This window comes from Mandrillus leucophaeus, unplaced genomic scaffold (genome assembly GCF_000951045.1).
Source record: "Mandrillus leucophaeus isolate KB7577 unplaced genomic scaffold, Mleu.le_1.0 Scaffold174, whole genome shotgun sequence".
Lineage (NCBI taxonomy): Eukaryota > Metazoa > Chordata > Mammalia > Primates > Cercopithecidae > Mandrillus > Mandrillus leucophaeus.
The window spans coordinates 4,205,117-4,232,959 of record NW_012101743.1 but is presented as its reverse complement, the minus strand read 5'-3'; the positions used below and the strand labels follow the sequence as shown (position 1 = coordinate 4,232,959).

General features: G+C 42.8%; 1 protein-coding gene across 3 annotated transcripts in view; it reads left to right on the top strand.

Moving 5' to 3' along the window:
• The window catches only part of TMEM255A (transmembrane protein 255A), a 52,095-nt gene that overhangs the window by 12,469 nt on the left and 11,783 nt on the right, over positions 1–27,843 (top strand). Inside the window, exons 3-8 of one of the 3 annotated variants that reach the window (XM_011977180.1) lie at positions 4,230–4,292; positions 6,940–7,029; positions 11,060–11,128; positions 12,630–12,701; positions 13,112–13,200; positions 21,221–21,383. In XM_011977180.1, coding sequence (XP_011832570.1) covers positions 4,230–4,292; positions 6,940–7,029; positions 11,060–11,128; positions 12,630–12,701; positions 13,112–13,200; positions 21,221–21,383 — 546 coding nt within the window. The remainder of the gene's footprint in view (positions 1–4,229; positions 4,293–6,939; positions 7,030–11,059; positions 11,129–12,629; positions 12,702–13,111; positions 13,201–21,220; positions 21,384–27,843) is intronic. The other 2 variants (XM_011977181.1, XM_011977183.1) reach the window with 2 other exon arrangements.

Here is a 27,843-nt window from a genome sequence, read left to right as displayed (position 1 = left end):
ACAAGGTTCTCACCTTCATTGGCTCCCTGTTGCTTCCTTGGCATGTCATTCAGAGCTCTCCATAGATGCCCTCAGCCTAGTCTCTCATTACTTCTCTTTTGCCAAAATTGTCAATTCACAGTCCTCTGAACATGACTTGGGCTTTTCTGCCTTGGGGCCATCATAACATTTTTTCCTTGCGCCTGAAACATCCTCCCTGCGCTCTCTCTCTCTCTCTCTCTCTCTCTCTCTCAGTGCTCTGTTCTATCCTAACTTAAAGACACAGCAGAAACATTTCTCAGATACTGGGGTCCACAGTGGTGTCTACCATCTTTGAACTCCCTACCATATATTCCTCCTATTCATGGTTGCTGGAAAATACTTATGTCCTGCTTTGTGGCGTCTGTTGGGGCTATATTCTCATTTAGCTTTGTTTATATAGGTCCTCAATCCCTTCTCTGAACCCTTGGGTCAGATGGGATTCAGAATTTAGACTTTTTATTTTAGAAAAAGTATACAGTACATATACCACATATTATCTAACAATCAAGTAGAGCCTTGAGAAGCATCCCATAATCAAGCACCTCGTGTTTCTATAATAAAAGATGGATTTTTACACGAAGTGAGATAAAGATGATAATATTTTTTAAAAAGATGATAATATAACCTCACATCAGTTCAAGATCAGGTTTTGCCACCAAGTTAGTTACATTCAAGAAAAAAAAAAAAACTTTTTGGTTTTAAGAGCTTTGTGGATTTCAATATTATGGAAAGGGGTTGTGGACTGGTTTACCTGATTATAGTATGAGCTCCTTTAGCCTGAGTGGTCTTGATCATACCTTTAGCTTGAGTGGTCTTGATCATACCCCATCCCACCTCCTGGCCTCCAAATCAGAGATCGAATACAGTGCCAGCCAGAGTAGATGTCCAATTAATATTTACCTAATGACTAATATTTTTAGCCTTAGTCCTAGATGTCTGGGACAGTGAATGGGAATAGGCATAGGTGACAAGAGTCCAGCCTCAAAAAAGCCCTTGAATCTGACTTTGATATCTAATTATCTGTCCTTTTTTTTCCCCCACAAGTGGAGGGCAGCCAAAACAAAGCAAACTAGTTATTTGTTCAGGTAATGGGGAATCAAGATGGAGGTCCAAAGGTCTGAACATTACATGATTCCATGAAGCTCTTGAGGGGAGACCACAGAGCTTACCTTTCTGAGGTCTCAGGGGAGCAAGCAATTGTTTAGAAGCAGCTGTCCATTTTAAGGAAACTGTTGGTTTTCCCTTCTTTATTTTCAACCCCTCAGCTCTTCCACAAATAAGACTTCTCACCCCATACTTGCAGAGAACTTCTTCTCTAGGGAGCAACAATTAGGTCCTTGTTACTTGGAGGTCACTATTCTACTAACACTGGCCACAAACACAGCAAGGTGTGGCTAAAAGAACGCAAGTTGTTATTCACAGAACCCGAGGACTGGTCCCAGACCTACCATTAACTTGCCATAAGAGGGCATACATCCTTACAATTCTCTGTGCCTTCATTTTCCTGTCTATCAAATGGGAATGATATCAATTCCACCACACTCCGACATATTCATGTGACCAAACTAGGGGGCAAGTACTTCTTTAACTTAAAATGCTTATGAAATGGAAGATTGCTTTAGCAACACTGGTGAGTTCATTAACCTGTCATCCAGGTAAATGAATTCTTCCAGCCATGACTCAATACATATTAGTTCCCTGCCTGCTGAGCTCTAATCCATCTTTTGAACCCATATAAAAATGTCTCCTTCTCTATGAAACCTTAGAACTACCATTTATTTAGCAGCCTACCTTATGCAAATCACACTACATACTTCATCTCATATAATCTTCAAAGCAACCCTGTATGGCAGGCTCTATTATGATTCCCATTTTATAGATGATGAAACCAAAGCACAGAGTGGTTAAGGAATTTGGCCAAGGGCAGAGCCAAGAATATATTATATTCCTGGCCGCACAAATTATTCCCTGCTCCTATAGCACTTTGTTTTTACCTGGTCTGTGGTCCTTAACCCAGTCTGTCTCTCCCTTACTAGACTGTGAGCTCTTGGAGGACAGTAGCCACGTCTTATTCATCTGACATAAAGCTAGTGGTTAACGTCAGAAAACTGAATGCATTGGAGTGGAATAGAATAGAATAGAGGGGAAGGGGAGAGAACTGGATGAAGTAACTGACTGGCCTGGGATTTTCAGTTCTGGAGTGCCTTGTCTTTCCAGACAATTCCACAAGACTTCCACCCACCTCTTCTGGTCACTGCTATCAGAGAGTTATTTGCCATGAGAGAGTATGAGGAATAGTGGGGTTGGCGAGCGGGGGCGAGTGTTTTTGCTTCCTGTCTTAGGACAAAGACTGCTATCACGATTCAGGAGACATTCTGTGAATACCTTTGGAAGCTGATGAATTGTTAAGTAAAATGATTTATTTATCCTGTAAGAAGCTGCCTCCCAATTTCTCTCAACTCCACAAGTGGCCCAGAGTGCCAAAAGCACAGACTATTCATGGACTTTCTCCTAAAAAATAGAAGCCGTGGAACATATCAGAGGGGGAGACAAGATAGAACAAGGAAACTCTCTTAGCACAAAATAGAGCACATTATAAAAAATTACAGGATTTTCCAGCTCAAATTGGGTTAGAGTGGTTCAAAAGTTAAATGACTTTAAAAATAATAATAATAATAATAATCACTAGAACAAAGTAATATTTACTGAGTACTTACTGTGTACCAGGCGCTGTGCAAAGTTCTTTGAATGTACCATCCTGGTTAATTCTCACAAAAGCCCTATAAGGTAGTCACTACTGTGGTTCCTATTTTTACAATATAAGGAAATTGAGGTTTAGAGAGCTTAACCAGTTTGTTCAAGGTTACACAGACATAGAAGAGCTGGGGTTGGAAGCCAGGCTAGTGTGATAACTACGTTTTAATCAGTATATTTTATGACAACATATTTTAATTATATCTGAAATAAGACCAGGCGGGAGACAGGCATAGCTTGACTGTTGAATGAGGATATTCTCAGTAGTCTTGGATATTACCCTCATGCACTGTAGTATCTATTTCTCAAGAGACATTGCTGTCTGAGTGGCCCTGCACAAGGAGTCCTGGAGATTTCTATTCATTTCTTCCGTTCATTCTCTCATTCTTGGGGTCTGAGACAACCACCCAGTCCCCCTACACTGCCCTACTAAGCTGCTGCCCAGCCCTTGGGTCTGTTAGATTCTCAAACCTAGGTGCAAGGCCTGGGGGTCTCAAATTGAAATAGATGTCCTGTGAGCCAAAGTAAGGCTGCAGATGGAAACCCAGACCATTAGTGAGGCTAAAGAGGAAAGTAACTACATCACTGAACTTGTGTTAAGATTTATTGGTCCATTCTCACCACTTTTTACTTCTTCCACTTTCATCCCCATCAACAACTATTGGTTAGTGATCATTTTCATCTAAGACTGGCAGACTCAGTCCTCTAATAGCAGAGCTGAGAGGGCAGTGAGATCTGTTATACCAAGCCATAATCCCAGCCACTTAGACAGGAAAATTGTTTTTTAGTGTTTTACACTGCCATTTATGTTCACCCTTTAATGAATGCTTTCTGTCCATAAATGAAGCAGGGATGGAAGAAGAGGTGAATAAGTGCTAACATAAATTGCAGTGGGTCAACCACAAATATAGGCTTTAAAAAAAAAAGATTTTAAAAAATTTTTTTAGTGTGGGTTAAGGTGCTTCCTGATTTCTAAAGTACTTCCTGAGTTGGATTGGTATGCCAGAGGCATCAAAATTGCTTTTGCAAACCTTTATTTTGTGATCTATACATCAAAGTGGAAGGTCTTTTTCAAAAAAAGATAAAGATAAAAATATAACATGTGCTTTTCATCATTATATGTCTCTTACTGACTCACCAGTCACACGCTAGGTAATAGATATTGCAATTGAAATAGGCAGGCTCTGAAAAGCTATGGTTGACCTTTACTTTTAGTTTTTGGGCACATGAGTTTCTTCTTAGGTATAATTCATAGCTACAAGGGAAAACTGGCAAATGGTGGGAAAAATACTTTTATTGTACATGTTGTATTTGTGTAAGTAACCGCTGCATGTAGCTTTAGCATCGATACCCCAGTTTTTTCTATTATCCTGAATCATATCCAGGGACTGGAATGATTGTGTGGTCAGCCTGACTGTCATCCCACATACTATGTATGCCATATTGCTTTGCAGCTCGGCTTTGGATCATTCCTTGGAATCATCGGATCAAACCTTATTGAAAACAAAAGGCAGATGGTAAGTTTTCATCCCTTATAGAGTCAAATTCTTCCTCTAAAAAAGCACAACATTTATGTGGATAAGTAACACATTTCTTAAGTTTGCGTGATTTGGTCATAAAAGGAACTGCTACTTTGCCCTTTCTCCTAAACCTCTAGGGAATATGTTTTACTGTGACCCTGTGATATGGGATTGGTTCTCATCTTGCTTGATGCTCCCTCACTGGCCTAGCTAGATTCCTTATGCCAAAGGGATAGAATATTCTGGATCTTGCCCTTTGCTTTCCTCCTTACTCCCAAAGGAGTGCTCCAGCCTATCCAGTCAGGCTATGATCCTCACCTAGAATGCTTTGGCTTCCATTTCTGTTACTACAGCCCTGAATTACTGGTGGCCCTCACATCTTTCTCTCTGATACATAATCTTTTGGGCAAGTTTTCACAGAGAGTTCCTGCCTTTTAGGAGATTACAATATAGCAGACTTTGATTGCATGAGCAAATGTACTTGTGGCACACAAAAAAAAGGTAAAATAAAATTATAAAGCCATCCTAAAGTATCTCCATTACCCATATTTCAAAGCTAAGCATGTTGTAAGATTGAAAGGAAGGACAAGCATTAAACAGAAGGTGAAGCTTCTATGTCTTAACAGGGACCCACAAGGGCAAGCTTTTGTACTTTCCTGGTTCAGTCTGAAAAGGCTTCCTCAAGGGTAAGGGTAGAAGATACAGACTGAATTGAAAGCATATTGCAGTTTTATAGAGTCGTAAATCAAGATGCCTGGTGAGTGGTCAGATTGTGATTGGGCTCCCCCTGTACAGTCTCTGTGGCACTGAAACTTTGATAATGGGGTCTATTTCACAGCAAGTTTAATCAGATAACGTAATAGTTCCAGGGACAGAGAACTCTAACCATATGTTTTCCCCCAGCGATGTGGGAAATCACCCTTAAGGGAGTTCTAATAGCTTTCTTCTTCCATTTTACCTGGACTCCCTCCTTGCCAGTTGTGTTTGCACTTTAGGCTTAAATTATTCAAAATAATGGGGGAATTTTAATTGTAGAGCTGACCATAGCGTAGCTAATAATGCCAATTTCATGACATTGTTGATACTTGATTTACCAATTCTCTGTAGCACTGTAAAGTGAGAATTATGAGGAGAGGTTTCTGAACAACTCCCAAAGGAGATAAGTATTTCCTCCTAGCCTGTTGAGGCGGGAGAACCCTAGGGTGGCCTTGATTTTTTTTTTCCGAGATGGAGTCTTGCTTTGTCACCAGGCTGGAGTGGAGTGGCACAATCTCAGCTCACTGCAACCTCCGCCTCCCGGATCCAAGCCACTCTCCTGCCTCAGCCTCCCGAGTACCTGGGATTACAGGTGCACGCCACCATGCCTGGCTAATTTTTTTTTAATTTTTATTAGAGATGAGGTTTTACCATGTTGGTCAGGCTGGTCTTGAGCTCTTGATCTCAAGTGATCCACCTGCCCCAGCCTCCCAAAGTACTGGGATTACAGGCATGATCCACTGCGCCCAGGGTGGCCTTGATTTTGATTTTCTCCTTCTCCATAGAGAGTAACTTAATGCCATGTGATCTCCCCTCTTTTCTTCCAAAAACCTCAGGGAAAAAAAGTGCTGATTCCATCTAGTTCTGAGGGTCAACACAGGCAGATGGTGGGCTCAGGTAGCATCTATCCCTGCCCCCTGGAAATGCCTTGAAATTCCTATTTTCCCCCACATTGGGTTGTAGTAGCATCTTTGTAATAGTAGACAAATTATTAGGAAAATTTCTGTTATCTAACACAATTAGAGAATAGGGCAGCCTGGTTCAAGTAAACATTTGTCTTACTTGAAAGTTTTTATATGTACCATACTGGCTGTGCATGGTGGCTCACACTTGTAATTCCAGCACTTTGGGAGGGTGAGGTAGGAGGATTGCCTGTTCCCAGGAGTTTGAGACCACTCTAGGCAACATAGGAGACCTGTCTCTAAAAAAAATTTAAAAATTTAAAAAATATGTACCATACAAAGTTGATCAGAGACTTCAATCCTTTGTAAAATGTCCTTGACATATAAGTCTTAAGTTGAATGTCCTGGTTCTTCAATGTTGCAGAAAGTCATGTAGAGTTTTGCAGGACCTCAGAATCATCATTGCCTTCATCAGTGCCCACTATAGCATCAAATAGCAGTGTGAGGGGGTAAAAAGAACACTGGACTAGGAGTTGGTGGGCACCAGGCTTTTCCACAGACTAGATGGAGACCCTGGGCACACCACTTCCCCTCACTGTGCCTCCATTTCTACATAAATAAAACAGAGGATTGAACTACCTAATGTCAAAAGTCCAACATTATTTCTGAGTCCAAGGATGGAAGGGCCATGCAGTCAAATTCCTTCATGGACAGCACGCTAGATACCAGCAAGCCTCCTCTTCATTTGGTGCTCACAGAGTGAATTTCTTAGCTTTCCTTGAAAATGTAAAAATTGCTTCAGTTGCCCATTCTCTGCCTCCCCTGCCTACCTCCCTTCCACTCATCCTGCATGACCAAAAAGAGCATTCCCATGGGGTGGTAGGCTAGAGTTCTGTTTTGCTGGAAGTCTCTTGGGGATCACCTGGTCCCCAGAGGCAGCAAGAGTGGAAGGCTAACAGACGCTTTTGTTTCATTCCCCTCTACAGCTGGTGGCTTCTATCGTGTTTATCAGCTTTGGTGTGATTGCAGCTTTTTGTTGTGCCATAGTTGACGGGGTCTTTGCTGCCAGACACATTGTGAGTATTTTTTTGTCCTGAGTTAAAGTAAATATACAATATCACAAGGCCGCACTGAATGTGTGCTGGATATTCAGCCCTTTGCTAAGTGCCATGAGGGTTACATGAGAGGGAGAAGACACAATCCCTTTTCTCAAGGAGTTGGCAGTCAAGGTGAAGACACCAATGGACATGCAGACATCTAGAGAACGGGGTCTAAGCTGGGGGAACAAACTCCCAGTGCCATAGTGGCTTATCTTGGATTCCAGGGGTCAGAGAAGGCATTCAGTGGTGGTAAGGCTAGAGCTAGGCCTTTGACATGTGGGTAAGATTTGGGAAGGCAAAGGGTCAAGGGAATTGCTTAGAACTAGTGTTGGGGGTAACAGGGTAGAGAGAGAGCACCAAGAAGCCACATGACTTATGGTCAATGCTGTCACCCAAACAGTCTGTGCAATGGCATCTGAAGAAACAATTCCTGGGCAAGGGGAAAAATAAGGGATGCCAGAGAAAGGCCCTTTGCCTGATTTTCTTTCGGGACCAGGAATATAAATGTAGGCCCCTCTACCAGATCCATCCCTTCTGATCTTAGCTGAGATCAGCCATCTTTTTCATCATCTTTTTCTTCTTATAAAGTCAAATGACACACCAGTAACTTTAAACATCCATAATTCTACCACCCTAACTTGACAATTTTTATTGTTTTTCCATATTAGCTGCTAAGTATATACCTATTTTTGTAGCATAGTTGCAGTCAATCATAGTATGCATACTATTTTGTATTCAACAGAAGCCATCTTAATAACAATAATTCCTTGTTTTTGTGTAGTGCATTTAGCTTTTCGATGTGCCTTCACATCTATTACCTCATATGAGACCCACAGTAATCCTGTGATATATATAGGGCAGGCATTATTATCCCCATTTGACAAACAGTATTCATTCTGAGGCAGTCTCCATGGCAACATAGGCCTAGTGGCTAAGAAGCCTGCAGTAGATTTTGATGGCAGCATGAACTAAAATGGCTTCCTTTTTTTCCCCTCTTCCTCTCACTCCTAATGTTTTTTAATAGTTTTATTGAGATATAATTCACATCACATACAATTCACCCATTTAATGTGTATAATTCAATGATTTTTAATGTATTTAGTATATATCAGTTACTTATGTGCAACCATTACCACAGTCAATTTTAGATTTTCATCATCTTGAAAAGAAACCCCATACCATTTAGGTTTCACCTCCATAATCCCCCATTCTCCCCAGACCCAAGCAACCACTAATATACTTTCTTTGTGTAAGGTATCCCTATTCTAGACATTCTGTATTAATGGAATCATATAACATATATATTCTCTTGTGACTGGCTTCTTTCACTTAGTGTAATATTTTCAAGATTAATTCATGTTGTATCAAGTACTTCATTTTTACGGACTAATAGTATTCCATTGTGTGGGTGTACCACATTTTCTTTGTACATTCACTGGTTGGTGTACATTTGAGTTGTTTCCACTTTTTGGTCATTATGAATAATTCTACCGTAAACATTTATGTACAAATTTATGCATGGATATATGTTTTTGTTTTCATTTTCATTTTCTTTCTACCTAAGAGTATAATTGCTGGATCATATAGTAAGTATGTTTATTTGTTTGAGGAACTGCCAGAGTGTTTTCCAAAGTGTCTACACTATTTTACGTTCCCACCAGCAGTGTTTGATGGGTTTGATTTTGCTACATACTCATCAACTCTCATTATTATCTGACTTTTTGATTCCAGCCATCCTAGTGGGTATGAAGCAGTATCTCATTACGGTTTTGATTTGCATTTTCCTGACATTCCAATGTTTTTGATCATTGGCTCCAGTCAAAGGCAATGGGCAAAAATTCAAATTATATTTACTGGAAGTTTCCTCTAATGACCACTACTTGCTTCTGAGTCCAGGCCCTCTGTACCTCCTGCTGCTGGTGACCTGCAGTACAGCATTTGACTCAAGTATTTGGGGGTAAGACTGGATGAATATTTAAGAAAATCTTTCTGCTTATACTGTACCTGCCCTAAGACATTGGCTAGTCCTCGTTGACATCCAGAGAGTTTTGAGGAAGGAGGCTTTATTAATCTATGATGATATCTATTGGCCAACTTAAATGAAAGGCACATTTGGACCCTAGCACAGCTTGGATGGGTGAGAGCCAGCTGTCCTATTGTTGAGGCCCTTTAACATCATCTTTCCCTGTTCCTTTGGCTTAGGTGAATCTGAACTTCCTCTCAAGACCTACTACCTTCTCACTCACCCCTCTCTCTGTGCTTGTATCATCTCTCTTTTGTCTCATATTTCTTTTCTTTCCCCTCTCCCTAGTATAGCCATTAACTAGCTTGGAAAATCACTTTACCTTCTTGTACTATAGTTTCCTTTTCTTCCAAATGGACATAGTAGTAACTTACCTTTCAGGGTTAGCATGAGGATGAAATTAAATAATGGGTATGGACATGCCCTAAGAGGGCCTGGCATGGAGCAGACACTCAATATAAAACAATTTCCTTTTCTACCCCTTCACGCCATAGTTGGTAGCCCTTCAGATTACAGAGGTTGCCAAACTCTGGCTTAGTGACCTTTTCTTGCCTTCCAGTTGTCTTGTTCTTGTTCCTCTTCTGGACCTCAATGAAGAGTATCAGCCAGAGGCAGCAAATGGGCAACTATCACACATCTGTCTTCATTTAGGGCATTTGGTGGCTGAATGCTTTTTGCAAAACCAGGAGGTGAGAAGGGCTGCAACCAGCACATTAAGCCTCCTCTTCAGCAGGATAATTATGATAATTATTCTGCCACCACCCAAACACCAAACATGGGCAATAAGCCATTCCAGGTGTGAGCATGAACACCCTCATTCCTTTCCAACCAGACTCCAGGCTAAGCTAACAAGGCAAGGTACTTTTAGAACATTGAGCAGGCAGGAGTTTCATGTAGAAGTAGCTAGCTGGTGAAAAGTCCTATATCCTTAATGGGGAGGCCGGCTAGAAGGCAGGAGGCATTTGAGTGCCAAGTACAAGAGATACTAAATCACATGTGTGGGGAAAAGCAGCCACCGAGATGATCGGAAATGGTGAAAGAAGTAGGGGCAGAAGGGAAGGAGACAATATATAAATTCTCTCTGCCTGGATACTTCTGCCAAACCCCAAGGTCAATTTGTGTAAGTTGTTTGTCCTGTCCTAAGGTGCCTTTGGCAGAAGCCCCCTACCACTCAGGGGATGTTTAGCATCAGTCCATAAAATGAACAGCAGCTCCTGCCTGGAAGCTTCCAGGCAGCCCTGGCTTGTGTCTATTGGTTCTACCCCAACCCCCATGCATGATAGCTCTCTCTCATCAGGAAGCTGGCCAACCCAGCAGAGTAAATCGACTGTCCTTGAGCCCCATATTAGTTTTCTGAGGCTTGAATAGTGTTTTTGGAGTTCACCGACTTTATCTAATCTATGTAGTTGGGTGAAAATGGCTCATAGTTCAATTGAGTTAAAATCTACAGCAGCCTCAGGAGCTGCCCCTTCTCCTGAGGCTTGCTTCCCGAGCTCTTCCTTTTGAAAGTGATGTGGAAATGACAGCAAGAGGTACAAGTCAGCCAGCCTTAGTCCTGTCCGCAGGTGATAATGAAACCTCATTGTTGGAGTTCATCTCCCTTAGTTTGAAAGTGTCATTTCATAATAACCTGGAGTTTTGCATCTTGTCCCCTGGGGACTGTTTACAAGAAGACAAAGACTAGAAGTAAAAGAAAACAGAGGAAATTTCAAGAAGCCCATTTCTCAATCAGTTTCATAATTTCTCATTAACCAAGTAGTCTAATAGAAAGTAATTTTTAAAGTATTTTTGTCTAATCTTCACTCAGTCTCCCTAGACAGGTAACTTTCAGAAACTAACCCAATCTCCTGCCTGCCTGCTTCTATGTGTGTGTGTGTGTGTGTGTGTGTGTGTGTGTTTTCAAACCTTTTATTACCAAGTACAACACTTGCTGCTTTATTTTCCAAAGCCAAAACCCCTTTGGTTTGGTGTTTCCCTTTTCAGGATCTGAAACCACTCTATGCTAACCGGTGCCATTATGTTCCCAAGACATCCCAGAAGGAAGCTGAGGAGGTGAGCCAGAATGAGGCTGCATGTCTTTACCTCCTGGGAAAGTCCCCTGTTCTGCCTGAAATACCCTTTCTTTTACTCCTTTTCATGGGCCTAAGGTTTATTTCTAGGTATGTATAGCTGATTTGTTCAGTGGGTCAGAGCACATTGCTAATGAGGCCATGGTCATAGGTTGGAGCCTCATGAGGCCTAATCAGTTTTACTTTGTTCTGTGGCCACAGGCTAACCCTCTGACCCCAGCCGGAAGCCTCCCCGTATGTGGCTTTGATCCTCAGGGGGACAGATGAGCGTACAGAGGCCACAGGACATGCCCCTCCCCCATCTCTGTGGATGATGGTTCAGTTGCCTGAACTCAGTGCTCAGTTGGAATAAAAGTGGGAGCCTGAACTCAGTGCTCAGTTGGAATAAAAGTGGGAGCCCCACCAGGGCACTAGGCCTGAACTACGGAGGCAGAGCCTGAGTTCCACACATAGGATGGGTCTGGAAGCCAAATGAAGGTAACTGAGAAGCCAGATCCACCTCTATGCTCTGGGGAGGCTGGGACTGTCAGCCTGGCCCCTCTCATAACACGTCCAAGAGGCCAGCCTAATAATGCTTGAGCATGCACAGATGAGTCTCTCTTCTGCCCCAAACAGCTCTCCTTATGTTCCATGTTGCCTCAGGCAGAGCTAGATGCAATGCGTAGTGAGGCAAAGTATGACTCCAGATCATTTTGGGAGAGTTTTCATTTCAGTATGCAATAATCCCTTCCCAACCCAGGGATTTCTCCATATGAAACTGTACCTAGGCTTCCAGGAATCTTGACAATTTTGTACTCTATTAACCTCACATTGAAAGTCAATCATTCCCAAATAGTTAGAAAATGGTAAACTTTCCCAACTTTCAGTTGGGAAGAGAAAAGGAAGGCAAGTGGATGTAAAATGGCCACTGCATTGCACAGCTTCAGGGGAAGCCATTTTACATAAAATACAATGTGAATAGGTGCCCTTGGAGTAAGGCAAAGCAGTCCTGCTCCAAAGGCACTATGCCAAATACTTTGATTATGTCTCTGCCGTCCACTTGACTACTTTTTCTTTTAACAACCATAAATTTACTATTTCTCTCACTGTTCTCAGGTTAGATAGGAGGAATAGAAATGTGTATATGATAACAGCTTGTCTGAAAGGCAGTGAGCATTTGGATGAAGGACCCAACATAGAAAAAAATGCCTATTTGCTATGAATATTCTCTATAACAAAGCAAGACAAATTTACCAGCACTTCATTGTATCTGGATGGGGGAGAAAGCTGGAAAATTTCTTGCTAAGAAGAGATGGTAAATGGAATTCTTTCCCATTTTTAAAACCTTTTTACTAACTCAAAATGTGTAAAATGTCATTGCTGTTCTCTAGATTTTGTCGTGATAGCTTTCTTGTGTTAATTTGGTGACTGTAAAAATATTAACAATGACTTCCATAGGTTCACTTGTAACCCTGGTCCCCCTAACCCTATTTTTCCTATATAAGGTCATAAGTTCCTCAACCAAAAATTCTCCTTCCACGAGGGTTATGAGGAACCTTACCCAGGCAGCTAGAGAGGTACTATTGTACTTCAGAGTGCATGCGCCGGCCCCTCTGTCTTCCTTCCCACCTTATCTGCTTTCCTCCTGTACCCTGATTTTCCCTGCCCTCATATCCTCATCTCCTCCAGTCCATTCGTTCTTCTGTCTGTCCTTCCATCTGTCCTTCCTCCTCTCTGTCTCCACCATTCAGGCATGGGGCACCAAGGGCTGTGGCTGAGGCTGGACATGAGCCCAGCTACACAGTGACTTGCCTCATGCACAAGTTCGGCCAGCTCACCGCCCAGCCCCATCCCTCCCACACATTGGTGTGTTCATTTCAAAGCCATCCTTACTGTCTCCATCAGTCACTAACTCGCATTTCCAATCCCAGAGGGTCCTGCCTCCTATCCAATGCCGGCTCATCTCCTCACTGTTATATACCCTCAGGTTAACTGCCCTCACCTCAGCCGTGAATTCTGCACACCTCGCATCCGGGGCAACACCTGCTTCTGCTGTGACCTCTACAACTGTGGCAAGTAAGTGTTGAGGCCCAGACACAGGAATAACAGTTTGACCACAATGGACACTAGAAGGGCTGAGAGTAAGGAAGGGTGCATTGTGGGAATTAGGGAAGTGGAAGACATTGATCTGTTAATAGATTTTGGCTAATAGACATTACTTGCCTTCTCTGTGCCAGGCATCATGCTAGGTACTTTCACGTACTTTATCTCATTTAATTCTTACTTATGATGTATGCAGAGTAATCCTCATTTTATAGATGAGGAGAGTGAAGTTCAGAGGAAACAGACAACTAGCCCAAGGTTACACAGAACTTGAAAATAGTATGTATAGGATTCAAACTCAGCTCTGTCTATACCCACGTTTAACAGTATTACTGAGTACCTTCTCAGTGCCTGGCTCTGTTCTAGACACTGAAGATTCAGCAGCCAACAAAACAGAAGTCCTTTCCCCTGTGGAGCTTATATTATAGTAGGGGAGACAGTCAAGAAATACATAAATATATAATATAATGCCAGGTGGTGATCAGAGCTCTGAAGAAAAATGAAGCAGGAGAGGTAGATAGTGATGAGGTGTGTCTGTGTGTGTGTGTGCATGTGCACCTGCATGCACACTCTGTGTTAGGTAGAGTAGCCAGGGAAAGCCTCTTTGAGCAGGTGACATTTGTGCAGACCTGAATGTAGTTGTGGGGGTGGGCAACCCAGGTAGATACCTGGAGAAAGAGAGTTTCAAGCAGAGGGAATAGCAAGTGCAAAGGTTCTGAGGCAGGAGCAGTTTTGGTGCTGGTTCTGCTGCAACCACTCTGGCTCTGTGCACTCCAAATTGCTAAAACATCCTTTATTCTTTCTTTCAAAACATATTTAGGTGCTAGGAATACAGAGATTGCCACTGAGGAGCTCCCAGACTAGTAAAGAGGATGGACATGTGAACAATCGATTGCAATATAATGTGATAAGTGCAGTGGGGATTAGTGGATGTGGTGAGGACTCTGGCGAATTTGCTGGGAGGGAGCAGTGTCAAAGAGTAGGTGATGTGGGAGCTGAAACTTACAGAATAAGTAGAGAATTAGGAGACAAACCAAAAGAACATAGAGGTGGGAAGGATATTCCTGGTAGTTGTGAAGAGGTAGGAGGTGGAGGTAGTTACAGAAGGTGTGGTAGGAGGTGAGACAGAGGTGTAGCCAGAGATCAGATGATAGAGAACTCATTGACCATAAGAATGACTTCAGACTTGACCCTGTAGGCAATTGGGGGCCATCGAAGGGTACAGCATGGAAGACGGACTTGAGTGGTTGAGGAATGGAGGCAGCTAGGAGGCCACTGCAAGAGTGCAGGCCATAAAGAATGGAGCCTAGATCAAGTTGGAGACAATACAAAGCAGGGAATCATTTTAAGAGCAATCTGGAAGGTGGAATCAATAGGGATGTGTGCGTAGGTGATGTGCACAGTGAGTGAACACCTCTCCATGCAGGGTATGTTGACCAATGTCTGTCATGCACGTATTTCCTTCAGAATCTTAGTGAAGGCGAACTGAGGGTCATGGGAGGGAGAGAGTAAGGGGAGGAACCTGCAGAGTGGGGCTGGATGGAGCTAGATTCAGAGGCAGCAGGTGGATGCAGCCCCCTCCTCACTCACATTCCCTACTGTTGGTATTTTGGGGTCAGTTACTCTGGTTTAAGGATTAAGACTTGCCAGGCTAGAGGCAGGGAGGAGAAGGCAGAGACCATACACCAGCCCTTTACCTTCTTGGCTTGTGCCAGTCCTGTTTCGTTGAAAGGTTTGGCAGTGGAGAAAGAGAAATTTACAGATTCAAATGAGGTTTAGGGATTGTCTGGGGAGTTCAATTATTTATGTTGTAATAATAACCATCACTTGTAAAAGACATCCCTCCTTAGCAGCAATGATTGAGAGCTGGCTATAACTGTACTTCCTCAGCCCATCCTTACAGACATGATCAAAGAAATGTAACACAGGTCCTAGGGGAATTGGGGTTATTTTACTATTTTTCCTCTTGCCTCCCCTCATCCTTCTTTCCCCGATCTGTCTTTCCCTTTGTTTTTATCTCCTCCCTCTTCTCTCCCTCCCCCTGCCATCCTTCTCCATTTTCCTTGGTGCTCTCCTCTCCTTTCCCATTTCATGGCCTCCTAGGGTGGTGCTGGGAGCTGGCCAGAACTGGGCCTGAGATCTCAAGGAGAGAGGAGGCCCACTGAGAGGGCTGAGAAGTGATTCCTTGCAGACACACCTTTCTCTCTGTGACAGTGTGTTTCTGAAAAAGGTTTGAATACACAAAATCCTACTTTAAATTCCATTTAGCTGAGCCCTCAGGTGAATTGTTTTTGAAAGTGGAGGCTCAAGTCCCTTCTATCTTCCTGTCATTCTGAACTTCATAAAAATCGACTTCCTTACTTTCTTAAAGCAAGTTATACCAGAATAGTCTTCAAGGAATTTTATGAGGATCTGTGCAAAACTATGCACTCCCTAAGGGCAGGGAGCATGACTTAATCTTATCTATACTTCCCTGGCCCCAGCACAGGGCTGGGCATGAATAAAGAGCTGATGAAAAGGGAGTGATGTTTGTTGAAAAGGAACAAAAAGAAGAACTCCCTTTTCACTGGGGAAAATAAAATATTGGACTAGGCAACTGAGAGGGGTCATGGGAACAGTCCTGCTAAAGATCTTCAAGTCTAGAAATATCTTTCACCTACCTAGTGCCTGGAAGTCAGCCCCAGACATCTCTCAAAGCCCTTTCCCAAGTCTGTAGTGCTAAGATTCCAAGGGCAAAACCACTAGAAAAGGACTTCCTTAGCTTTTCCTGAGGAAACAGTCCCACCAGGCCATAAACCCAGGCTGAGACTGAAGAGGCGAGGGTCCACAATAGAGGAAAACGTTTTTTCTTGACCTGGGGCTTTTTCCACCCAGAGCCAAAGAGATCTAAACTCAAGGCCTAAATATAGCTAGCAATAAGCATTCTGAGGCTTGGAGACTTTAATTTTGCCAAATGTGTATTTGTTTTCCTCACACGAAGCCTATTTTTAATCAATTGCCAGCTCCTCCAGTCCATTTCCTGGAAAGGAGGCCAAGAAAAAAAAAAGTGGAAACAAAAACATCAGGCAGTCATTTGTACAGTACTACAGAAACAGAGTCTCTACTGTCCCCCCGAACCCACAGACCTTCTTTGACGTCAGGGGTGTTGAGGATTTAATACCAAACATAGATTATTCTATTTAGCCTCATGCAGGAAGGTGGCTTTCTCTAGGACACAGCTCCTCAGCTGTGTCCTTTCAGAGTAAAGTACAGAGAAAGTTGCCTTTCAGAGTACTTCAGGCTTTCACCTACTCACTCATCTTTGGAAAGGTCAAATCAATATCACTGGTTTTCAGCACGTAACCTAAAGGAAATGAAGTGATTTGTGAACAGCATTAGCTGGTAACAAAATGAAGGAAGATCGCCTACTTCCATTCACTCCTTTCTTCGACAGACTTTTCTTGAGCTCCTACTATGTGCTAGGGGCTGTTCTAAAAGAATGGGCATCAATAAGACACAGCTTTGCCCTTAAGGAACTCAATTTGCCAGGGGGATGGCAGGGAGGGGGACTTAAATGTATATGCAGAATGCATACAGCAGGAGAGAGACACACAGAGGCTGGCCGTTGCCACTGCCTGTCCACCAAGAATTGGTGAGTGCTCCAGGCCCTTATGGAAGAGCAGAAGGATACCCTCCTGCCCTATCTAAGATCTTCTGCTGCCTACTTTGTTAAGTAGGAGACTGAAACACAGAGAACTTATCCGTTTCTCTAGGTCCACCCAGAATGTTGAGAGCAAGGGGGTAAAAGCCCACATTGGGTAATCAATCTCATGATCAATACAATAATTAGTCTTTGCACTCAGTTACTCATTCACCGAGTATTTATTGATGACCTTTAATGTTTCTACCACTGTGCTAGGCAGTGAGAGAGACCCAAAGGAATGTTAAGAGACGACCCTTGCCCTCAAAACGTTGCGATTTCAACAGAAACATCATGTCGGCCTTGGCCTTGATTGTAACATTAGCACCAGCACAGTATTTAGCACTGATACGCTCCAGTACATATTAGATTAAATAAATAACTGAATTATTGATATACACAAAGTGCCAAACTAAGAGGAATAGATTATGGGAGTCTAAGGAAAAAGCTAATGAATGGGTAGTGGCATCTTTGAAGAAGGCACTATTGAAGCTTTGAGCAGTGAGAAAGATTAGGACAGGCAGAGAACAGAAAGCAATACCTTCAATGCAGGGGAGAAATCTGAGCACAGGTTTGGAATTAGTACCCAGCATAACCAGTGTGGGGCTTCTGTGGACTCCAGCCTGGCTGGAGTGTGTACTCCATTTTGGTACTGGACTTTGGCAGACTGAGGAATTTGAACACTTCCCTGAAGGTACTGGGGAGCCACAGAAGGGTTTTGATTAAGGGAATGACATGTTTTTAAAAGTGTTTTAGGAAGAGTAATCAGGCAGCAGTAGAGTCTGGCAGGACAGCCTTACAGTGATGGAGGCATGAGGATGGGAGCAGTGGGAATGTAAAAGGTGCAATTTCAGAGGAAGCTCTGCCCAGAGACTGAAGCAAATGGGATCCTGAATCTCAAGCAGAAAAAAACCACATTAATTTGCTAAACCCGAACCATATCTAAGAATTAGCTTTCTTTTCCTTCATGGTTCAGTGAAAAAAAAAATTAAATAGCTGCTGGAACCACTCAAACTGAAACCAAGTATATATTATCTAAAATTATTGAATATTTTAAGACAAACTACTATCCTATTCCCATATTGTGGTTTGTGCCTACAAAGTCTTAATACTGGCCAGGCACAGTGGCTCACGCCTGTAATCCCAGGACTTTGGGAGCCTGAAATGGGAGGATAGATTGAGCCTAGGAGTTCAAGACCAGCCTGGGCAACATGTCAAAATCGCAGCTCTACAAAAATTAGCTGGGCATGGCGGTGTGAGCCTGCAGTCCCAGTTACTTGGGAGGCTGAGGTTGGAAGATCACTTGAGTCAAGGAGTTTGAGGCTGCAATGAGCCATGTCTATACCACTGCATTCCAGCCTGGGTGACAGAGCAAGACCCTGTCTCAAAAAAAAAAAAAAAAAAGGAGAAAAAAAAGAAAAAACCCAACCAACCAACCAACCAAACAAACAAACAAAAAACAAAATAAAGTGTTAATACCTTTAAGAACAGGGTTCAAAGGTTTGAATTGTGTTGCCAGAGGCTGGCTCTTAGAAGGAACAAAATGTAGCTACATATTTTAGTGGGGGATCTTATTATATGTCGGAGTACTGCTTTCATGCCTGCTGGCATTACATCCCCAGGCTCAGAGAAGTTAAGTAAGTAACCTAAGAGTAAGAAAGAAAGTTGCTAGAGTCAGCATCTGGTGACAGAGCCAGGATTCAAACACAGTCTGACTTCAGAGTCAGCTATGGCATACTGCCTGCCTATATATACTACTAGTCCACCCTCGGTGTTTTAGGAGGCAGGCAAACATACTTTGGGGGATGTCAGAAGTTGACTCCCAAGCCACAAAGGTGCTCCTACAGTTCCACACTCACCCATACACAGAGGCCTTTGCTGTTCAGAGAATAGTCCTTGTACAGCTGTCCCTTTTGGGGGGCAGTAAGTAATCTGTGCATCCTCCCTACCCTATCCCCAGGGCCTAGTACAATGCCAACTAATAGGAGACAATGTATGCTTATGCATGGGCTCTTGAGATACGCTCCTGAAAATACTGAAATCCAATTCAAACTCTGATTAATTGAAACTCCCTTAAAATTCCACTATGGGCCGAGTGTAATGGCTCACACCTGGAATCCCAGCACTTTGGGACACTGATGTGGGAGTATCACTTGATGCCAGGAGTTCAAGACCAGCCTGGCCAACATATCAAGACCCTGTCTCTACAAAAAATATTAAAAAAAAAAAAATTCCACTACGAGAGCTTACTATTAAAAACAGTGGGTCTCAAACACTGATGAGCTTGTTAACACAAATTCCTGACCCCATCCCCAGAGATTCTACCAGATTCACTAGGACTGGGGCTGGGCCCAGGAATCTGCATGTTTAACCATCTCTCTTTCTCAAAGATACGTCCACAGATACACGCAGAGACACCCACAGGCACACACAAATAATGCACTGATACAAACAGGCAGACACACATAGACACAAACACAGATGATTCTGAGGCAGTCTGCCCTGTAACCACACTGACTTCACCTCTTTAGAGAAACACTGACTTTAAAGAATATGAAGATAAATTCATCTGTAAAGTTTAAGTCTTTTCATATGTGAATAATCCCTCTCTGATTCATTTTGGAGATCAACCTTTGATTGTTTTTCTTTTTCCTTTTTTGCATTCTTATAGCAGGGGAGTCACATGTAATAACCATCCTAATGCCAGGGTGTTTCGTTGTGACTTTAAGAACCACAGTGTTTTGGATTCATAATGAACTCCAGTGGCCAAGTTGTAAACTAGTTTGTGACATCCAGGAGGACAGGAACTTTCATTTAATTAATTCCACAGGTATTTATGTAACACCAACTGTGTGTCAAGCACAGCAGTGAGCAAAATGAACTGTTCCTGCCCTCATGGAGCTCATGTTCAAGTTGGGGAGGCAGACAATAACGTAGTAGACACAACAGTAAGATATTTTCACATAGGAAAGAATGCTACAGGGAAATTAGAAAAGGGTGATGTATTGCTTAGCTTGGGCTGCTATAACAAGATACCATAGACCAGGTGGCTTAAACAACAGAAATGTACTTATTTCTCACAATTCTGGAGGCTGGAAGTCTAAGATCAGAGTGCCAACATGGTCGAGCTCTGGTGAGGGCTCTCTACCTGGCTTGTAGCCACTTCCCCTCTGTGCTCACAGTGACATTTCCTTTCACATTCAAGTAGGGAGGGAGAGAAAGAAAGGCTGGTGGGGGGTGGGGTGCGGAGCGGAGAAGTCAGGGGAGAAGGCGGAAAAAGAGGAGGAGGAGGAGGAGAGAGAGCTTCCTTTTCTTATAAAGCCACCAATCCTATCTGATTAGGGCCCCACTCTTATGGCCTTATTTAACTTTAATTATCTTCTAAAAGTCATGTGTAAAAATACAGTCACATTGGGGGATAGGGCTTTAACATATGAATTTGGAGGGACAAAATTCATTCCGTAGCAGATAATGTGATAGAGAGCAACAGGGCTGGGAAGGGGTGTCTTTGGACAGAGTGGTCAAGAAAGGCCTCCCCACAGAGGCAACTTTCAGGTTTTGTGCAGCAACTCAGCTTTAGTTCTTTACCAGGACATTGGTTTTTGTTTATTTGTTTGTTTGTTTGTTTCATTTTGAGAGGGCACACACTGAAGTCTTTGAAGCCTGAATTCAGGTCCCAGTTCTACCACTTATGACTTGGGCAAGTTCTTTAACTTCTCTATGCTTCACTTTCTTCATCTGTAAAAATGGGCATGATGATAGTTCCTATTTGATAGAATACTGTAAGGATTTGCAGAACTTTCTGCAATGATGGAAATGTTCTGTAATCTGCTGTGTCCGGTATAGTAAACACTAACCACATGCGAGTACTGAGCACTTGAAATGTAGCTGGTGAGACTTACCAACTGAATTTTTCTTTTTACTTAATTTTACTTAATTTAAATTTAAATAGCCACGTGTGGCTAGTAGCAACCATATTAAACAGCACAAATTTAATGAATTCACATATGTGAAATGCTTAGCACTGTGTCTGGTACATAGCAAGTATCGATAAGTGCTATCTAGGATTAGTGTTAGTGATGTTTACAAGTATTTTTCTGGCAGGTGGAAGGATTTTTTTCGGGGAGTGGGGATAAACAATCACACTTTGATTTATTATAGTGCATGGCTATGATGTCTCTTACTACAGCTCCCCACCTGCCCACCTGTCTTTTCACTGAGCTGTATGGTAGCCCAATCCCAGGGTTGGAGAGGGGGTTGGGGAGGACAGCCTGCTCCCTGGGGACTGACTGGAGCGTGCTCCTCCCTGTTCAGCCGGGTGGAGATCACTGGTGGGTACTACGAATACATCGATGTCAGCAGTTGCCAAGATATCATCCACCTCTACCACCTGCTCTGGTCTGCCACCATCCTCAACATTGTTGGCCTGTTCCTGGGCATCATCACTGCCGCTGTCCTTGGAGGCTTTAAGGACATGGTAAGGAAAGAATTGACTTTGCATTTCACAGTGGCCCCTGTTGGGGATAGGGGGAAGGCTAGGCAGTTGGGGGAAATGCAGACACATATTTTGAAGGGAGGAATCAGAAGCAATTGCTTCAAGGATGTAGCTACCTTCAAATATGTCAAGTTGAAGGAGCCAGGTAATGTTATCAGTCTGCAAATATTTCTTGTTATACACAAATTACCTTGTTCTGGAGGCACCTTCTGGGGGTGGGGTGAGAGGAGGAAGGGGTGTTCTCAGTTCCCCCATTCGCACTGGTTATGTAAACATAGTAGCCCACACTTTTAGTAAAATTTTTTGGGAATAGTTTTCCCCTAACAAACTGGGAGAGATGGAAGGAAAGGTTATTCTAGCTATAGGTGGGATTAATGCTAGTCTCCCCCTCCCCAGGTATTTCATCCTGAAGTTTCTTCAGAAAGAGCGTCTGGGCTCTTTTCTGTTTGCATTCGCAGAGCCAGCTCTAGGCTAGGCTGCTTGCCAGGTCTTGCCTTCAAGTTGAACCTCAACCTCAGCCTCCCCACTTTCCATTCTTCCCTTCCAAATCTTTTCTATTTGTGTGTGTGTGTCTGCAAAGGCACACCAGGACTCAGCATTCAGTAGGTACTCCATATAGTAGGCTTCTTTTTTCCTTTCCCTTTAAGGCATTTCTAAGCATTTATTTGCTTATTTGATAAACCTAGATCTCTAATTATGGAGACAATAGCTTTGAGTTATGGTTATCAACCTGGCTTCATATAAGAATCACCTGCCCAGCATGGTGGGTCATGCTTGTAATCTCAGCCCTTTGGGAGGCCAAGACAGGAGGACTGACTAAGCCCAGGGTTTGAGACTATGCTGAGCAACAGCCCCTGTCTCTATTGAGAAAAATCAACTTTTTAAAATTAGCTGGGTGTAGTGGCACATACCTGTAGTCCCAGCTACTCGGGAGGCTGAGGTGGGAGGATCACTTGAGCCCAGGAGGTTGAGGTTGCAGTAAGCCATGACTGCACCACTGCACTCCAGCTTGGGTGACAGAGTGAGATCTTGTCTATAAAAATTTAAAAAAAAATGCTTGGGCCCCTTCTCTGATTTAATTGGTCTAAACTGAAGCCCAGGCATCAGGTTTTTGTTTTTGTTTTTGTTTTTTTTTAAGCTCCCAGGTAATTCTGATCTGCAGCCATGATTGAATACCACTGCTTTAAATGAACGTCCCACATCTGTTTATGGAATTATTTTGTGCCTAAGAGGGACTTTCCTTTGACGCCAGAAATTAGCCCCTAGGCCCTTGGCTGTTTCTGTCAGATTTTGGGGTCCCTGAAGAACAGAAACCTGAAAGGCAGTTTGTAATTTGATCCTGGACTGTCAAAAGGATAAATGTCGGAAAATGAAAGGTGGGGTAGGACAAGGGAAAAGAAAAACACTCTATCGTTTTGGACCGCAAGTCTCCAGCAGTACTGGGCTGACTGGAAGTATTAAGTGTTCCTGCTAGTGACTCTAAGTCAAGAGAAATCCTTTCCTGCCCGTCTGCACTCTGTCTTTCTCTCTTCTTTCTCTCCCTCTCTCATCTGCGCATTTCTCATCCCAGCTTCCCTCCCCGGATTCTGGAATGCCCAAGCACTAACAAGTAGGGGAAGCATCAACAAAGGTGGAGCCCCAGGAGGGAAAAGGATTTCCTGTAAATTTGGCCTTGAGAAAGCTTTCAGGTTAGAGAGCTGCAAAAAAGCTGTTTCTGGGTTGGGGCTTCTTTGGAGAAAAGAAAGCCCTTTGTTCTTGGAGACTTTCCCCAGGGGGGCAGATGAAAGTACAGGTATTGTGTGGAATCTCAGCAGCTTTGGCTGGAAGAGAAGCTCCCAGGTTTGGCGAGTTGAAGAGATGGGACCTCAGGATGGGCATTAAGAGTTCTCTAAATTGTCCCTAGAGCTTTCAGCCTTGGATGGCAAAGCTACCTTGATGCACAAATGGAGTAGGTGGTAGCTACTTGGTAGGCTCTGTGGGGTGTCTGTAAGGCTTCCTCCCTCTCCAATTTTACCCTACTGTGGGTGCTGAAACTGCCACCATGTTTTATTCCTTACTTTAAGATAAGCATTGTCCTTTTTCTCCTTGTCTGCTTTCCAAATGCATGTATTAAACAAAGGAATAGGCTTGTAGGCCACAGAGGTGTTAATAGTTTGAGTTACTAATCTCTCAGCGTGAAGGATTTGATAAGACCCTTTCCATGGTGATGGAAAAAATTGGATTTTGAAGGCAAAGGGCATCTGAGGAAGACAGGGAGAGTGGCTAGATGGACACTTTCAAGAAATTTCTGGAAGTTGGAAAGAAGGGAGGAGTAGGAAGGTGATAAGCTAAAGAATACAACCCTGCCAAGCTTTTAGCCTTAGCTTTAGTCTCCTGTTTTCCCTCACTGTGCCCCTTTTAAAAAATTGAGGTGGAAGTCACAAACATAAAATTGATCACTTCAAAGTGTACAATTCAGTGGCATTTAGTACACTCACAATGTTGTGCAATCATCATTTCTGTCTAGTTCTAGAACTTTTTCATTACCTGAAACCTGTACCCATTAAAGAGTCACTTCTTGTTGCCCCTTCCCTGAGCCCCCAGCAACCCCTAATCTGCTTTCTGTCCCTATGGATTTATCTATCACAGGTATTTTCTATAAATGGAATCATGCAATATTTGAACTTCTGGGTCTGGCTCCTTTCACTTATCATAATTTTTATTTTTAAGATTCATCTACCTTGTAGCATATATCAGTGCTTCATTTCTTTTTATGGCTGAATAATATTCCATTGTATGGATAGACCACATTTTATTTAGTTTTTTATCCATCGATGTACATTTGGGTTGTTTTCACATTTTAGCTACCGGAAATAGTGCTGCCATGAACAATCATGTACAAGTACTTGTTTGATTGCCTGCTTTAATTCTTTTTCCACCTATGGGTGGAATTGCTGGGTCTTTTGGTAATTCTATGTTTAACTTTTTGAGGAGCTGCCAAACTGTTTTCCGTGGCAGCTGTGTCATTTTACGTTCCTACCTGCAGTGTGTGAGGGTTCCAATTTCTCCACATCCTCACCGACATTTTCTTGAAAAAAATTATAAACATTCTAGTGGGCGCAAAGTGGTATCTTGTTGTGGTTCTGATTTGCACCTCCCTGCTGACCAGTGATGTTGGGCATCTTTTTATATGTTTGTGTGCAATTTGTATGTATATCTTCTTTGGAGAAATATCTATTCAAGTTCTTTGCCCATTTTTTTCTATTTTCCAAACAATATTATAGTTTGTTAAGCAAAATTTTAAAGTATTATAAAATGTTTAATTTTCATCAGCTTCAAGGTTTATGTTACCCCCAAATTTTGTATATAACTGAAGTTTCAAATCTGCTAACACTCTCTGAATTGGTACCACTGTGGATTCTAAGGCATCAGTTTCTTCTTGCCAATTTTTCTTTGCTTCTTCTAACATTTCTTGTGCTTCATCTTGAGAATGGCTAATGAAAACATCACCAATTTGATAAGGTATCATTAAGCAGTCATCATCTGCAAGCATGATGTCATTGCAAACATCTTCTAAATTGTGGAGTTGTTTCCTTTTTACTTCTGTTTCTTCCTTCGGCTCTGTTATCCTACTCATATTCCTTGCAAATTTGTTTACCTTTTGTTGATCTTCAAAAGTAGCATTGAAATTTTCTGCAGCCTATAAACAACAGTACTAGTAGCACCTACCTGTGGACTTGTGAGGGCTGATGTGATAACCCAGGTAAAGTGTATGTATTAGTCCATTCTCACACTGCTATAAAGAACTGCCCGACCGGGTGCAGTGGCTCACACCTGTAATCCCAGCACTTTAGGAGCCTGAGGTGAGCGGATCACGAGGTCAGGAGTTTGAGACTATCCTGACCAACATGGTGAAGCGCTGTCTCTACTAAAAATACAAAAATTAGCCAGGTGTGGTGGTGCATGCCTGTAATCCCAGCTACTTGGGAGGCTGAGGCAGGAGAATCACTTGAACCTGGGAGGCGGAGGTTGCAGTGAGCCGAGATCGCACCATTGCACTCCAGCCTGGGCAATAGAGTGAGACTCCGTCAAAAAAAAAAAAAAAAAACTGCCCAAGACTGGGTAATTGATAAAGAAAAGAGGTTTAACTGACTCAGCTCTGCATGACTGAGGAGGCCTCAAGAAACTTACAACCATAGCAGAAGGGGAAGCAGGCACATCTTACATGGCAACAGGCAAGAGTGCATGTGAAGGAAGCAAAGGAAGAAGAGCCCCTTATAAAACTATCAGATCTCTTGAGAACTCACTCACTATCATGAGAACAGCATCATGGGGAACCACCCCTATGATCCAATCACCTCCCACCAGGTCTCTCCCTCAACACCTGGGGATTACAGGGATTACAATTCAAGAGGAGATTTGGGTGGGGACACAAATCCAAACCATATCAGTGCATCAAGTGCGTAAAAGCCAACCTCAGTCAATGGGACCTTCAGTTTCCCACACCCTAAGGACAAGGCCTGGGCTGCAGGGTCCTCATGCTCCCCAGAGGCACCATCAGTACTGAAAGAGGTGCCCAGAGCCCTCCATGGATTCCGACCTGGGGACCCCTGCCTCAACAAGCCAGATGCCTCAGCAAATGCTCAGGGCCCTGGGTGCAGACAGGGCTCCCCATGGAGCAGCTGTAAGGGCTGGGGGCCCCAGTCTTGGGCCCCACACTGAGCTTCAGAGCTGGGCACCCCCAGCATCCCACACCCTCCACTCCCCTGCTGTAGCTGGGACCTGGCCACTCACCAAGAATCCTGCCCATTTTTAAATGTTTTGTTGTTGTCGAGTTGAAAGAGTTCTTCATAAATAGCGGATACTAGACCATTATCAAATATGTGATTTGCAAGTATTTCCTCCCATTCTGTGAGTTGTCTTTTCACTTTCTTGATAATGGCCTTTGATGCACAAAAGTTTTTAATTTTGATGAAGTGTCATTTATCTATATTTTATTTTGTTGCTTATGCTTTTAGTGTTATATCTAAGAATCTATTGCCAAGCCCAAGGTCATGATTTCCACATTTTTGTCTAAGAATTTTATAGTTTTAGGTGTTACATTTAGGGCTTTGACACATTTTGATTTAACTTTTATATCTAGTATAAGGTAGGGGTCCAATTTCATTCTTTTTCATGTGGATATCCAGTTTTCCCAGCACGTCTGTTGAAGAGACTGCTCTTTCCCTACTTTATGGTCCTAGCAACCTTGTCAAAAATCAATTAACTGCAGATATATAGATTTGTTTCTGCATTCTTAATTTCACTGTTATCTTTGATCTCCTGAGGAAAAAACGGGTTTGCTGATGGTCTGTCCTGATAGGGGCAATAATGGCCCCTAACCCTCTACAAAGTGCTTTTGCACAATTAATCTTCATTATTACTACCTCGTGAGGTAGGTCTCTGTTTAACAGGTGAGGAAACAGGCCAAGAGGGGTCAAGTGACTTGCCCAGAGCCGAGTAGCAGAACTGGGACTGGAGCCCAGATTTGTCAAATGCCAGAGACTTTGCTCTTTCTATTCCATCCCAGCTGCCCCTGACTAACATTTGGATAGCCCTTTCTGGTTCTATGAGTGTTTTAACAGATATTATCTCCTTTGTTTAGTTGATTTAATTTAAAAATTAAAAGCAAGTTGTTTTCACCTGTTGGGAGCTTCTTTCGCAGTACGGAAGGAGAGCAAGAGAAGTACTGAGCATTATCAAATGTAAATCCTGGGAACTCTATCAAGGACCAGGGCAGAAAAAAAATGAAAGCAAAGATCCCGGGAGAGGATCTTTGATTCAAGAGATTAGAGAACACCAGTGGGGGCATAGATAAGGATACCAAGGAGGAATCGTTGCCTAGATCACTCTATTAAAATAAGACTATGGTGTAAAAAGTTCAGGAACATCATTCAGGTGAGCCTAAGTACAATCCTTGGCCTACATCCAAGTGTGGTTGGTGACTTGTGATGTGCCTCTCCCTGAGTAGAGTGCCCCGGGTCTGCAGGGAGGCTCAGGGGTGCTAGCTGATGAAAGCCATTTCCAGAGAGTGAGGACAGGGGCTGTGAGCTGGCAGCCTTCAATGGAATCAGCTAGGAACCACCATTTCCAAAGCTGTGGGATCATGAAAGGAACCCTGACAAGAGGTGCTTGGTGAAAAAGATCTTAAATAAATGTTTGAAGAAGAGTTTGTTGACCAAAGATATGAGGATTTGAGACAAATTTTTAAAAAGTGAATATATCTTTCCATTTTCTCCTAATTGGTATCGCTGGTTTAGAGTAAACTGGAGAGGGAAAAAAAAGTAGCATTCTTTCCAAAGTCCACAATCATTGTTTCAGAATAGACTCAGTTTTGTCCAGGCAAGATTGCTTTCACCATTTCCTGTGCTACCTAGTAACCTTTTGTGTTACTGGAGCTCAGAATGCTACTGATCAATAATGG